The sequence below is a fragment of the Octodon degus genome, unplaced genomic scaffold (assembly GCF_000260255.1).
Source record: "Octodon degus isolate 3935 unplaced genomic scaffold, OctDeg1.0 scaffold00050, whole genome shotgun sequence".
NCBI classification, from domain to species: domain Eukaryota; kingdom Metazoa; phylum Chordata; class Mammalia; order Rodentia; family Octodontidae; genus Octodon; species Octodon degus.
In genome coordinates this window covers 9,127,225-9,139,625 of record NW_004524626.1, presented here as the reverse complement: position 1 = coordinate 9,139,625, position 12,401 = coordinate 9,127,225, and the positions used below count along the sequence as shown (strand labels likewise).

At 60.5% G+C, this 12,401-nt stretch overlaps 1 protein-coding gene across 8 annotated transcripts in view; it reads left to right on the top strand.

Moving 5' to 3' along the window:
• The window catches only part of Ptprs (protein tyrosine phosphatase, receptor type S), a 74,939-nt gene extending 63,456 nt beyond the window's left edge, over positions 1-11,483 (top strand). For 4 of the 8 annotated variants that reach the window (XM_023716804.1, XM_023716806.1, XM_023716802.1 and 1 more), the window contains 21 exons: positions 40-651; positions 1,048-1,145; positions 1,673-1,926; positions 2,235-2,328; positions 2,405-2,620; positions 2,948-3,105; positions 3,568-3,579; positions 3,750-3,862; positions 5,307-5,354; positions 6,154-6,251; positions 6,335-6,458; positions 6,960-7,135; positions 7,210-7,329; positions 8,134-8,288; positions 8,365-8,650; positions 8,738-8,916; positions 9,567-9,693; positions 9,776-9,901; positions 10,499-10,653; positions 10,728-10,863; positions 11,230-11,483. In XM_023716804.1, the coding sequence (XP_023572572.1) occupies positions 40-651; positions 1,048-1,145; positions 1,673-1,926; positions 2,235-2,328; positions 2,405-2,620; positions 2,948-3,105; positions 3,568-3,579; positions 3,750-3,862; positions 5,307-5,354; positions 6,154-6,251; positions 6,335-6,458; positions 6,960-7,135; positions 7,210-7,329; positions 8,134-8,288; positions 8,365-8,650; positions 8,738-8,916; positions 9,567-9,693; positions 9,776-9,901; positions 10,499-10,653; positions 10,728-10,863; positions 11,230-11,298 (3,356 nt within the window). In that variant the 3' untranslated portion in view covers positions 11,299-11,483. The remainder of the gene's footprint in view (positions 1-39; positions 652-1,047; positions 1,146-1,672; positions 1,927-2,234; positions 2,329-2,404; positions 2,621-2,947; positions 3,106-3,567; positions 3,580-3,749; positions 3,863-5,306; positions 5,355-6,153; positions 6,252-6,334; positions 6,459-6,959; positions 7,136-7,209; positions 7,330-8,133; positions 8,289-8,364; positions 8,651-8,737; positions 8,917-9,566; positions 9,694-9,775; positions 9,902-10,498; positions 10,654-10,727; positions 10,864-11,229) is intronic. The other 4 variants (XM_023716807.1, XM_023716805.1, XM_023716808.1 and 1 more) reach the window with 3 other exon arrangements.
• Positions 11,484-12,401: the final 918 nt, after the last annotated feature.

The following is a 12,401-nucleotide window of genomic DNA, read 5'->3' as shown; positions in this document are numbered from 1 at the left end:
CGGGTGGCTCGGCCCCTGACCCCCGTCCCTGACCCACAGTGCTGGGCCGCCCCACCCTCACGGTGCAGCAGACCCCGGAGGGCAGCCTCCTGGCGCGCTGGGAGCCCCCAGCCAACGTCCCTGCTGAGGACCAAGTACTGGGCTACCGCCTGCAATTCGGCCGTGAAGACACCACACCACTGGCCACGCTGGAGTTCCCAGCCTCAGAGGACCACTACTCGGCCGCGGGCGTGCACAAGGGCGCCACCTACGTGTTCCGGCTGGCGGCGCGCAGCCGCGGGGGCCTGGGTGAGGAGGCAGCGGAGGTCTTGAGCATCCCTGAGGACGCGCCCCGTGGCTACCCGCAGATTCTGGAGGCGGCAGGCAATGCCTCCGCCGGCACCGTCCTGCTCCGCTGGCTGCCGCCCGTGCCCGCTGAGCGCAATGGGGCCATCGTCAAGTACACGGTGGCAGTGCGGGAGGCCGGTGCCTTAGGGCCTCCCCGAGAGACAGAGCTGCCCGCAGCGGCCGAGCCTGGGGCTGAGAACGCGCTCACGCTGAGGGGCCTCAAGCCCGACACAGCCTATGACCTGCAAGTGCGAGCCCACACGCGCCGGGGCCCCGGCCCCTACAGCCCCCCTGTCCGCTACCGCACGTTCCTGCGGGACCAAGGTAGGCGCGGCGACCCTGCCTCACAGCCGGACCCCTCCCCAGCCCCCTCCCTCCCCCTGCCCAGGTAAGTGTCACTTTTCTGCTTCCTGTGGACACTCAAGGCAGAGTCCGGACCCCGAGGCTCCCTCCGGCGTTGGTAAAGGTGGGACGTGCCTGGTGGTGGCACCGCCACCCCTCCTCCTCCTCCCTCTTCTCCCCTTGCACCTTCTCTCTGCAGCCTGCGCCGTCTCCCGCAGCAGGGACCTGGGACAGGGCAGGCAGGGCCGGGCCAGGGCCAGGCAGGAAGGCCGTGGGCACAGCCGCGACAGGGAGTGTCTGGGCCGCCCCGTGACACCCACTCCTGCGCTCACCGCCTCTCTTCTGCTCTCTCCTTGCTCACCCGGACGCTGCCCGCAGTCTCCCCCAAGAACTTCAAGGTGAAGATGATCATGAAGACGTCAGTGCTGCTCAGCTGGGAGTTTCCTGATAACTATAACTCGCCCACGCCCTATAAGGTGAGGCCTCCAAGCGGGGGCGGGGTCCTGGGTTGGAGAGTCATTGGGGGCTCAGGTTGGGGCCAAGTCAAGGTAGGGACTCAGTGGGGCTCTGTCTGTTGTTACTGAATCTAAGGGAGCAGGGCTTAGCCAAAGTCAGGGCTTAGTAAGAAACGGGCTCGAGAGATTGCGGCGCTGCTCGAGACCCTGTCGCTGCTGAGGGTGGGAGATCAGGGCTCGGTCAGGGTTGAAGCTCAGGCAGGGTTGGGACCCAAGAGGTGGGACTCTACCTGGGTTCAGGGTTATTCAGGGGTGCTGCTCACTATCAGGGATCAGGGCTCAGTCAAGGGCTCAGTCTGGGATTGGTGCTCAGGCTGTGATCAGGGCTCAAAATTCGGTTGTGTCTGGGACTCAGGTTTAGGCTGGGGTGGGATCAGCAAAGATCAGGGCTCAGCTGCACCAAAGTCAGAACCTCAGCCGGAACACGGGAAGAGGGCAGGGCCCTCGCTGAGGCCCCGCCCCCTGCTCCCCACCCCCCACCCCCGCAGATCCAGTACAACGGCCTGACGCTGGAGGTGGACGGCCGCACCACCAAGAAGCTCATCACGCACCTCAAGCCCCACACCTTCTACAACTTCGTGCTGACCAACCGCGGCAGCAGCCTGGGCGGCCTCCAGCAGACAGTCACTGCCTGGACAGCCTTTAACATGCTCAGTGGCAAGCCCGGCGTCTCCCCCAAGCCCGACCCCGATGGCTACATCTTCGTGTACCTGCCCGATGGCCAGAGCCCCGTGCCCGTGCAGTACGCCTGCCCCACTTACACTCCTCCAGCACCGGGGGAGGAGGGATGGGCAGAGCTGGGGGGGCCCTGGTGAGGAGGGAGGCGCTCTGCTTGAAAGAGAGAAGTAAGGGTAACAAGGCTATGTGGTCATTGAAGCTAGGGGTTTAAAACATGTGTAGGAGTTTCAGAGATAGAACTGCCTGGGTCAAGCCTTTTAAGCAGAAGATACACCATGATTGAGCCTGCAGTTTGAATTGGGAATTGTGCAGTTGTGGAACTGGGGGACCGTACGACACCCCCTCTCCCATGATCCTCCCATCTCCTAACAGGAACTATTTCATTGTGATGGTCCCGCTACGCAAGTCTCGTGGAGGCCAGTTCCTCACCCCGCTGGGCAGCCCGGAGGACATGGATCTGGAGGAGGTGAGACTGCGCAGCCGGACCCACAGCCCCATGCAGCCTGCCAAGCTCTGAGCCATCTGCCTGTCTGTTCCCACAGCTCATCCAGGACATCTCACGGCTCCAGAGGAGGAGCTTGCGGCACTCACGCCAGCTGGAGGTGCCCCGGCCCTACATTGCTGCTCGCTTCTCAGTTCTGCCCCAACTCTTCCGTCCTGGGGATCAGAAGCAATATGGTGGTTTTGACAACCGGGGCCTGGAGCCTGGCCATCGATACGTCCTCTTTGTGCTTGCTGTGCTGCAGAAGAGTGAGCCTGTACGTCCTGAGTGGTACCCGTCTGTCCTGAAGGGAATTCTTGGAGGACGGGCTCTTATCCCTGGTGCTTTGAAGAATGTATAGGGGTACAGCCAGAATGGGCAGCCCAGGATTTGCATGTGCAAACATGCTTGAGCAAAACGAACAGAAGAGACTTCAGAGCGCTAAGGCAGAGGAGGAGGTGTGGGGAAAAAAATGGGCACTGAGGGGGCCGCTCGGAGCCCCTGAGGGTCAAGGGCCTGGGAGGCACACAGCTGGTGAGGAGAAGGCCAGCCGCACTCCACAGGAGGGAGGGTGCTGACAGGCTCCTCCCCTCCATGCCTGCAGACCTTCGCGGCCAGCCCCTTCTCGGACCCTTTCCAGCTGGACAACCCAGACCCACAGCCCATCGTGGACGGGGAAGAGGGGCTCATCTGGGTGATCGGGCCAGTGCTGGCCGTGGTCTTCATTATCTGCATTGTCATAGCCATTCTGCTGTACAAGAAGTGAGCTCCACAAGCCCTGCTGGGTTCAGGGAAGGGTGTGGGGCTGCGCGGGCTCCAGCAGAAGCGGGGAAGGACACAGTCGTCCACGGCCTGAGGATCTCAAGTTCAAACTGAGCCTGGCCAAATAGCAACTTAGCAAGAGCCTGTCTTAAAATTTAAAAGGGCAGGGCTGGGGAGATGGCTCAGTAGAATAAGCACTTCCTTGGCAAGCTCAAGGGCCTGAGTTCAATCCCCAGTTCTGCCAAAAAATAAAAATAAAAAAAAAGACTGTACAAAAAAATTGTGACAGGGTTATATATATATTTAAAAAAAAAAAAAAATTTAAAAGGGCAGGAGTGGGAGCGCGGTCCTAGCACAATCCGTAGTACTGCCACCCAGGGCTGTGGGAAGAGCACCCCAGTCACAATGGGACCCTCACCACTGTGCTTTCCTCCCTTCTCACCTGTCTGGTCCGGGGAGCAGCAAGCCTGACAGGTAATCACAGGCCCCGCCCCTGGGGCGTGGGGGTGGGGCTCCCTTGCTCGGGCCTGGAAACCCCAACCTTACGTCGGTGTGCATGGCCTGCTTCCGGGTCCTGAGCGGTGCCTGCATGGATTTTGGAGCACACGGTCCTCACCAGAGAACCCCGCTTGCTCCCCGCAAAGCAAACGCAAGGACTCGGAGCCCCGCACCAAATGCCTGCTCAACAACGCTGACCTCGCCCCCCACCACCCCAAGGACCCCGTGGAAATGAGACGCATTAACTTCCAGACTCCAGGTATATACCGAGCCCCGCAGGGGGAACACGGCACAGAAGGGAGGGTCCAGGGATGAGAGGCTGCGCCTGTGTCTCTGTGGGCAGTGCAGGTGTGAACTCACGACTTCAGACGCCTTCCTCTCTGGCTCCGGACTTGGAGCTCTCGTAGTGGGTTCTGCATGTGAGCACATAAGGCTTTTGAGTTCCACTTGCTGAATGGGGGCTGTCTTCTTTAGGAGTCCACACAGTGTGAAAGCAAAAAAGAAAGGTGTTGGGGCGGGAGTACTGCCGGTAGGAAGAGCCCACTCTGTGCACCCCCCCCCCAGCTGCTAGCCCCTTCTCTGTGGGCAAGGGCTGTCCAAGCCAACTCCTGCCCTGGCCCTGGGGTGTCTGCCCGCAGAGTGCAGAAGCGGTGCCTCCCCGTGCCCTGCAGCTCCACCTGCCACCCTGTCTCTCCACAATACCCTCAGCTGAAGTCCCCAGGGGTTGCTGGCGGAGGCCCAGTCACACCTCACTCCTGGGTGGGCTTCACGGTCCTCGCCCTCTCCTCTCTCTTAATGGGCTCATGCTGGCTGCCTCTAACCCCATAAGGAGTCCATTTAGCTGATGGCTGCTGTTCTCGTGGGCTCAGCATGGCCACATCCGTGCCTTCAGTGGTTCATATCAACTGCTTTTCCCACCAAATAGGGACTTTAAACATCAGCATTTCACTGATGGCTGCAATCCTCCTGGTGGCTCCTGTCCGCCTCCATGCCACTCCTGTCCCTGTTCCTGTCTCTAGCCTAGTGCACATCACTGCTCTTTTCATCCAAGTGATAGGTTGACCATTGGTATTTAACTGATGGCCACCGTCTTCCTAAAAGGCACCATCCAGGGGCTCATTTGTCACCCTTGTACACCCACTCCACTGGCCCAGCTCACATCGTTACATTTCCACCTAACTGAAGGTTCTGACCATTTGTATTTAGCTTGGAGCTGCAGTCCTGCAGGAATCTCCTCTCATCCCTGTTGTATCTTCTCTTCTGTCGCATCTCTCGGCTAATTCCTGTCCTCTGGTTTTCACCTCAATGAGGGCCCTGAATTCTGTGTGTGTAACCTATGGCTGCACTTTCTCGGTGGACTGTGGAGTGTTGCATCGCCCCCGCGGTGCTGCCGTGACTTCTCTGAGTGTATCCATCCCCGTCAGGTTTCCCAATATATGTCTGACAGCTGCCACCCTCCCAGCTTGTGGCATGGGCCCCTGTGTCCTCCCCTGCTCCCAGTGTTGCCCCACCTTCCCTTGTCTGCTCTTTTGGCCTCTTTGGGGAACCCAGTGCCAGGCTGGTCTGGTGGGGGCGTGTGGACAGGATGCCCCACAGCGCCCCAGCTCTCAGGCCAGGACCCAGGCGGCGAGTGCCTGCAGCCAGCGAGTGTGGGGGCGGTGACCCTGCGTGTGTTCATTTATTTATTGTTTGCTTCTCTGCAGACCCGGGCCTCAGCAGCCCCCTCAGGGAGCCGGGGTTTCACTCGGAAAGTTAGTTCCTGTGTCTCTGCTCTCGGCTTCCTTTCCCCTGCCCTGCCGGGTTCTGTCTTGGTCTTCATCTGCTTCCTGTCTCTGTCCAAGCCTCACACCTGTCCCCCGCTGGCACCTGGAGGAGGGCGGGGTTGGGACCCTGGGTGGCCCTGGGGAGGCGGTTGGGCTGCTTGTTTGGCTGGGCACCTGGGAGCCCACACGCCAGGCAAGGCCCTGAGAGGGTGTGGGGTCGAGGGCGCCCTCAGGGTTTTAGATCACTCCATAGCTGGCTCAAGGGCCTCTGCAATGGGGCATGAGTGGGTGGACCCCTATTCCCATGGGAATGGTGCCCACCCACCGCATCAGGGGCTGCAGACTCGGGCTTCTCATGCCCACTCCTTGCCTCAACACGGGGACAGAGGATGGCTGCAGGCAGCACACACGTGCTCTTCCGCCCTCCCTCCCAGCTGAGGCATCCAGCATCTCTGATCCCAGCAGAGGAGGTGGCCACCCCAGGCCCGCCCCCAGGGCAGTGCACCCACTACACTGCTGTCACTTCTGTGCCCTGCCTGCTTTTCACCGCAAAGGCACTGGGAGATTGGCATTGTCCAGGGGACCCTCTGTCAGCCCCTGCAACCCTGCCGGGTCAGCGCACCAGGCTGCACCCTGTCAGACTCCATCATGACTGCCCCAAAGCCCCCACCCTGCTGCCCGTCTAACCACAGCCCGCCTGCCCAGCAGACTCACACCGAGCGCCCCGTGCCCCACCCCTCCAGCCCAGGTCCTGCTAATCACCCCGTGGGTGCTGCTCTCCCTGCAGGCATGCTCAGCCACCCCCCCATCCCCATCTCGGACATGGCGGAGCACACGGAGCGCCTCAAAGCTAATGACAGCCTCAAGCTGTCTCAGGAGTATGAGGTAAGTCTGCAGCCCACTGCCTCCACAGCCCAGGCTTGGGTCCCCAACCGACATGTGCACACCTCGGCCTCCTCCCTCCACAGTCCATCGACCCTGGGCAGCAGTTCACGTGGGAGCACTCCAACCTGGAGGCAAACAAGCCCAAAAACCGCTACGCCAACGTCATCGCCTACGACCACTCTCGTGTCATCCTCCAGCCCATCGAAGGTAGCGTGGAGAGAGCCAGGCTCCCTGTTGCGCTTTCTCACTCAGACGGTCCCCTTAGGCTGAGGAGGCCTGGTCCTGGTCATCAGCCTGGTCTAGCTCCAGCTGGAGGCCACTGTCCTTAGATATGTTTAACTAGAGGCTGCTGTCTCTAACATAGTTCCATGCTTCTCGGGTGGAGCAGGTCTGCTGCCTAAAGGAGATGTAGCAATGTCCAGAGACATTTTTGGTTGTCATGGTTTTGGGAAAGGAAATCAAGTAAAACAGTATGAATTGGCTGGGGACCAAGGCTGCCTCAGTGCCCTGCAATGTGCACGATAGCGCCACCAAGACAGAGGTCCAGCCCAGGGTGGCTGTCATGCCAGAGCAGAGAAACTAACACACACCCCACGGTGGCCCTGGGGACGTGTTTGGGGCCATCCGAGGGAGCTTCCAGGCAGTGCTGGGCCCCTGGCCACCCGAGATCACGAGCTGCACGCCCCTGGCCTCTCACCCCGGCTGCAGGCATTGTGGGCAGTGATTACATCAATGCCAACTATGTGGACGGCTACCGGCGGCAGAATGCCTACATCGCCACGCAGGGGCCCCTGCCTGAGACTTTCGGGGATTTCTGGCGGATGGTGTGGGAGCAGCGGTCCGCCACCATCGTCATGATGACGCGGCTGGAGGAGAAGTCACGGGTGAGGCCCCGACTGTGGCCCTTGGGCCCCAGCCAGCCTGGCCCCAGCTGACACCCTTTCTCGTGCTTGTGCAGATCAAGTGTGACCAGTACTGGCCCAACCGAGGCACGGAGACCTACGGCTTCATCCAGGTCACGCTGCTAGACACCATCGAGCTAGCCACCTTCTGTGTGAGGACCTTCTCCTTGCACAAGGTGGGCAGCAGGGTGTGGCAGCTCTGCCCAAAGACAGCAGAGTAGGTCACCCAGGCAAGGCTCTGCTGTGTGTGGCCCCCACAGGACAGACAGCACTCAGCTGAATGGGGAACTGGTCCCTTTCTCTCAAGACTTGCCTCACCTCTCACCCTGCGGCTCCCTGCTGCTGAGTGGTCCGGGTGGGGTGGAGGGAATCTTTAAACCAGAGTCTGACTGATGGCTGCTGTTCAGAGAGTGGCTCCCTCCCTCTTGTGTGTCAGTGATTCCGAGTTAGCGCAGTGGGGACAGGGGCTCCCCTGGCTCCCCTCTGCATCCCTGACACCCAGGCTGGCCCAGCAGAGCAGCACACACTTGCCAGACCAAGCGCCAGGACCTCTGAGCAATAGGACAGAAGGAAGCAGGAACCCCAGTCCCTTCATACACAAATGACATGCTGTTTGTCGCGGCCCAGCCTGGGCACCAGGACACAGCAAGATTGGAGTGTCTTTCCATCATGGGGCTCCTAATGCAGTAGACATGCAACAAACGTAGCAGTGACAGTGACTCCCTTGGGGAGGGGAGGGAAGGAGAAAAGGAGCAGAACAGCGTGAGGGGGTGGGGCGAGAGAGACCGGGCACAGGTGACACCCACATTGTGGCCACAGGCCCTCAAAGGGCAGAGCTGCCATCCACTGAGGCAGAGAAGGCTTGGGGACAGGTTGGACAAGAGACACAAGTAGTGAGCTTGGGGCTGTGAGGTGAACTGGGCGCCCCTTGGCCCAGTGCTGTGAGCCACATGGTGAGAGGTGCTGTCCTGTGTCCCCAGAATGGCTCCAGCGAGAAGCGTGAGGTTCGCCAGTTCCAGTTCACAGCATGGCCAGACCACGGGGTCCCCGAGTACCCAACGCCCTTCCTGGCTTTCCTACGCCGGGTGAAGACCTGCAACCCGCCAGATGCCGGCCCCATCGTGGTCCACTGCAGGTGGGGACAGGGTCCCAGCCGCGTCCCCCGATCCCCGGCCCCCTCAGCGCCTGAGCGCACCTTGCTGTCCCCGCAGTGCTGGTGTGGGCCGCACAGGGTGCTTCATTGTCATCGACGCCATGCTGGAGCGCATCAAGCCAGAGAAGACGGTGGACGTGTATGGGCACGTGACGCTCATGCGCTCCCAGCGCAACTACATGGTGCAGACGGAGGACCAGTACAGTTTCATCCACGAGGCGCTGCTCGAGGCCGTGGGCTGCGGCAACACCGAGGTTCCAGCGCGCAGCCTCTACACCTACATCCAGAAGCTGGCACAGGTGGAGCCCGGCGAGCACGTCACAGGCATGGAGCTGGAGTTCAAGGTGCTGCCTGGCCCCGACCCGGCCCCACCCCCTGCGCACCAGGCTCCGCCCCCTCCTGACCGATGGCCCTGCCCCTCTTCCCCACAGCGCCTGGCGAACTCAAAGGCGCATACATCCCGCTTCATTAGCGCCAACCTGCCGTGCAACAAGTTCAAGAACCGCCTGGTGAACATCATGCCCTATGAGAGCACCCGCGTCTGTCTGCAGCCCATCCGGGGCGTGGAGGGCTCTGACTACATCAACGCCAGCTTCATTGATGGCTACAGGTAGCGTCCAGGGCTGCTTTTTTTGTGCATGTGCAGGAGGACCCCAGCCCTGCCCTGAGGGGGTCTTCAATGGAGCAGGAGTCAGGAAGCCCAGTGGAAAGGAGCTTTAGCTGTGTATTTAAGTGATGGCTGCTGTGCACAGTGCCTCTCCTTCAGCCCGGTGCGTCAGGGGTCTTCTGTTGGGCAGATTTAGTTGTTGAGGAGACACTGGCAGCGTCAGGACATTTTTAGTGGGGTGGGGTGAGAAACTGCTGGTGGGACCAAGGGTTGGAGCCCAGGAATTGTACTTCAGCTCCTACAGTGCCGACACCGCCCTAAAGTGGGCATCACAGAGATGGAGACACTCCAGCCCGCAGAAGGGTATTGGCGCAAAGGGCACAGTGTGTGCAGAGGCCCCCGGGGTGAAACTGAATTTGGGCTTGAAAATAACGGGAAGTAGTTTAATGGCACTGGAGGAATGTGGAGGAGCAGGAATCACGCTGCAGCTTCCTCAAAGAATGTGAACTTCTGCTGAGGCCGGTGGCTTCCCCAGGTGCCCAGTGGGACTAGTGTGAAATAGCTGGTACAGTGGCAGCTGTTATGGGGTCCTGACGTGATCCCAATTCCCAGGCCTCCCTGCCAGGCTTGGGCTCACACACCTCCCTCCGCAGGCAGCAGAAGGCCTACATCGCGACACAAGGGCCTCTGGCGGAGACCACGGAGGACTTCTGGCGCATGCTGTGGGAAAACAACTCTACCATCGTGGTGATGCTGACCAAGCTGCGGGAGATGGGCCGGGTGAGCGGGGGCTGGGCAGGGCAGGGCTGGGCTTGGGCCAGGACTCAGACAAGGGCTGACCACAGCCACTGCCCTCCAACAGGAGAAGTGTCACCAGTACTGGCCAGCCGAGCGCTCTGCCCGCTACCAGTACTTTGTGGTGGACCCTATGGCCGAGTATAACATGCCACAGTATATTCTCCGCGAGTTCAAGGTCACTGATGCCCGGGTGAGTGGGTTGAGAACAGGCTAGGGTGGCCTTGGGGACCAGGGCTGGCACTTGGGGGCAAGTGGTGACATAGGGAGGGGCCAGAGGATCAGTGGGGGGGGAATCAGTGAGCATGAGGAAGTCAGCGTGGGTATGGGAGGATGCAGGGTAAGGTGATGCTGCCCTAGGGCTGTGGCAGCACTTGGGCTATGGACAGCACTCGGGACAGATGGGTAGAGGGAGAAGCCAGCACCCAGGTGCGAGTGAGGGTGGAGGCAGGTGGGGCGGGGTGGGCGTGGATGGGAGAACCTGCGTCCCTGGAGGTTGTGTCTGGTGGTGGCGGGGGATTAGCTGCCAGGGCTGGTAGGCCTGTGGCTGGTGTGGAGGGGATCTAGGGAGGAGACAGCAGGGGAGCGTGTGCGTGGTCGGGTGAGTGAGGTCCTTGTGGTACCCCGTGTCTTCTAAGCGTGGGGCTGTCACCCTGGTAAGGGCATTGGCGCAGACGGTGGAGCGGAGGGGGAGGTGGGCTTGAGGTCGGGGCGCCCTGCGCTGAGCTGACCGTGCAGGTGACCTCTGGGAACCCGCCATGACGATCTCTCCACGTCCTTTGTCCCCTAGGACGGTCAGTCGCGCACTGTGCGGCAGTTTCAGTTCACTGACTGGCCTGAGCAGGGCGTGCCCAAGTCTGGCGAGGGCTTCATCGACTTCATAGGCCAGGTGCACAAGACCAAGGAGCAGTTCGGCCAAGACGGACCCATCTCGGTGCACTGCAGGTAGGGAGGGCTCCCGGGGGCTGCGGGCGGGAGCGGGGGCGAGGGCGGGTCCATCTGACTCTCCTTCCCCTCAGCGCCGGCGTGGGCAGGACAGGCGTGTTTATCACGCTGAGCATCGTGCTGGAGCGCATGCGCTATGAGGGCGTGGTGGACGTCTTCCAGACGGTGAAGATGCTTCGGACCCAGCGCCCCGCCATGGTGCAGACGGAGGTGCGGTGACCCTTAGGGCTGCCCCCTGCTGCCTGGGGAGAAGGGGGCAACTTTTTTTTTTAGTGCTGGGGATTGAGCCCAGGGCCTTCATTCTGACTTCCTCAGAATTTTTGTTGTTTTGAGACAAGGTCTCACCCTACAGAGTTGCTTGGGCTGAAACTTGCCACCCTCCTGCCTCAGCCTCCCAGGGTGCTGGGGTGACAGGTGCGCAGAAGGCTGAGTCTGCACTATTGCCTCACCGTGTCTGAAGGTCTAGAGTGTCCTCCCATGTGGGCCAAGATGAGTCCACCAGGAGCCCTGGGAGGGGCTGGGGGTGGAAGGCCCGGGGGTGGAAGGCCCTGATGGTGCTGCCGCCTCTCCCCACAGGACGAGTACCAGTTCTGCTATCAGGCATCACTGGAGTACCTCGGCAGCTTCGACCACTATGCAACATAAAGCCATGAGGTCCCTGTGCCGGGGCCCCAGCAGACGGGGCGCGCAGAGGCTGCGGTGGCTCTGCGTGGCTGCGCGGTCCGGTCCCGGGAACGACGTGGCCTCCCGAGCCCCCCCATGGCCCTGGCTGCCACCGTCACACACTTGGAACATTCCTCGCTTCCTTGCGACTCCAAACCAAGACTGGGGTGGGGGGTGGGGGTCGGCACGCAGGCGGGGCTCCCCATGCCCCAAGGGGTGGGGTGCGGGCCGGGGCCCCACCTCGGCCTCCTGGAGTCCCGGAACCTCCTTCCTGTCCCGCAGCCAGGGGCGCCGGCCGGCGAGGGGGCGTGGGCAGAACCCAGCTTTCTTTTCAACCTCTCAGTGTAACTATCCAGTGACATTTTCTTTTTTCTTTTTTCTTTTTTTTTAAATAGTGTTATTTTTTTCCATTTTTTTTTTAAAGAAGAAAAAACAAAACAAAAAAAACAAAAAACAAAAAAAATTGCCAGTCAATGACTTTAAAAAAGAACAACTTTGCTTTTCATATTCTGTTCAAAGACAGTCTATTTTTTCACGGTAGAAAATGTCCTTCGTGATCGGTTAGTCGGAGAACGCGTGTGCCCCGGCCTGCGACTGTCCCTCTGGCTGGCTCATGCGTTCCCTGTTTTCCTCCCAGCATCACACGCCGTGCCTGCCCTGCCCACCGGCCCCCGTAAGAATGAGGTGACCTTCTCTTGTTACTATTTTTCCTTTTTTGCCCCCAACTTTTTTTTTTTTAATTAAATTTTCAGACATATCAAGTACAGTCCTGAGGGTGGGGACAGCACCGGGGTGTGGGCTGCCAGCAGCTAGCTCAGACCCACGGGGGACAGGGGACTCGCGTTGACCCCGTGGCAGCCTGAGCACCTGTCTGACCCCGGAGGGCGCCGGGCGCGGGGGGTCTCACTGCTCCCTTTGCCCCCGGGACGCAGGGACCCCCGCAGGGTTTTCCTCTTTGTATGAGAGCGGATCTGCCGTTGATTTCAATTCTACTCAAGCGGAAGCAGCTGGGTGGTTTCCCACCTCTGTATGTAGATAAACCGACTTTGTATTAAAGGGAGATCAACCGAGCCGGACTGGTGGAG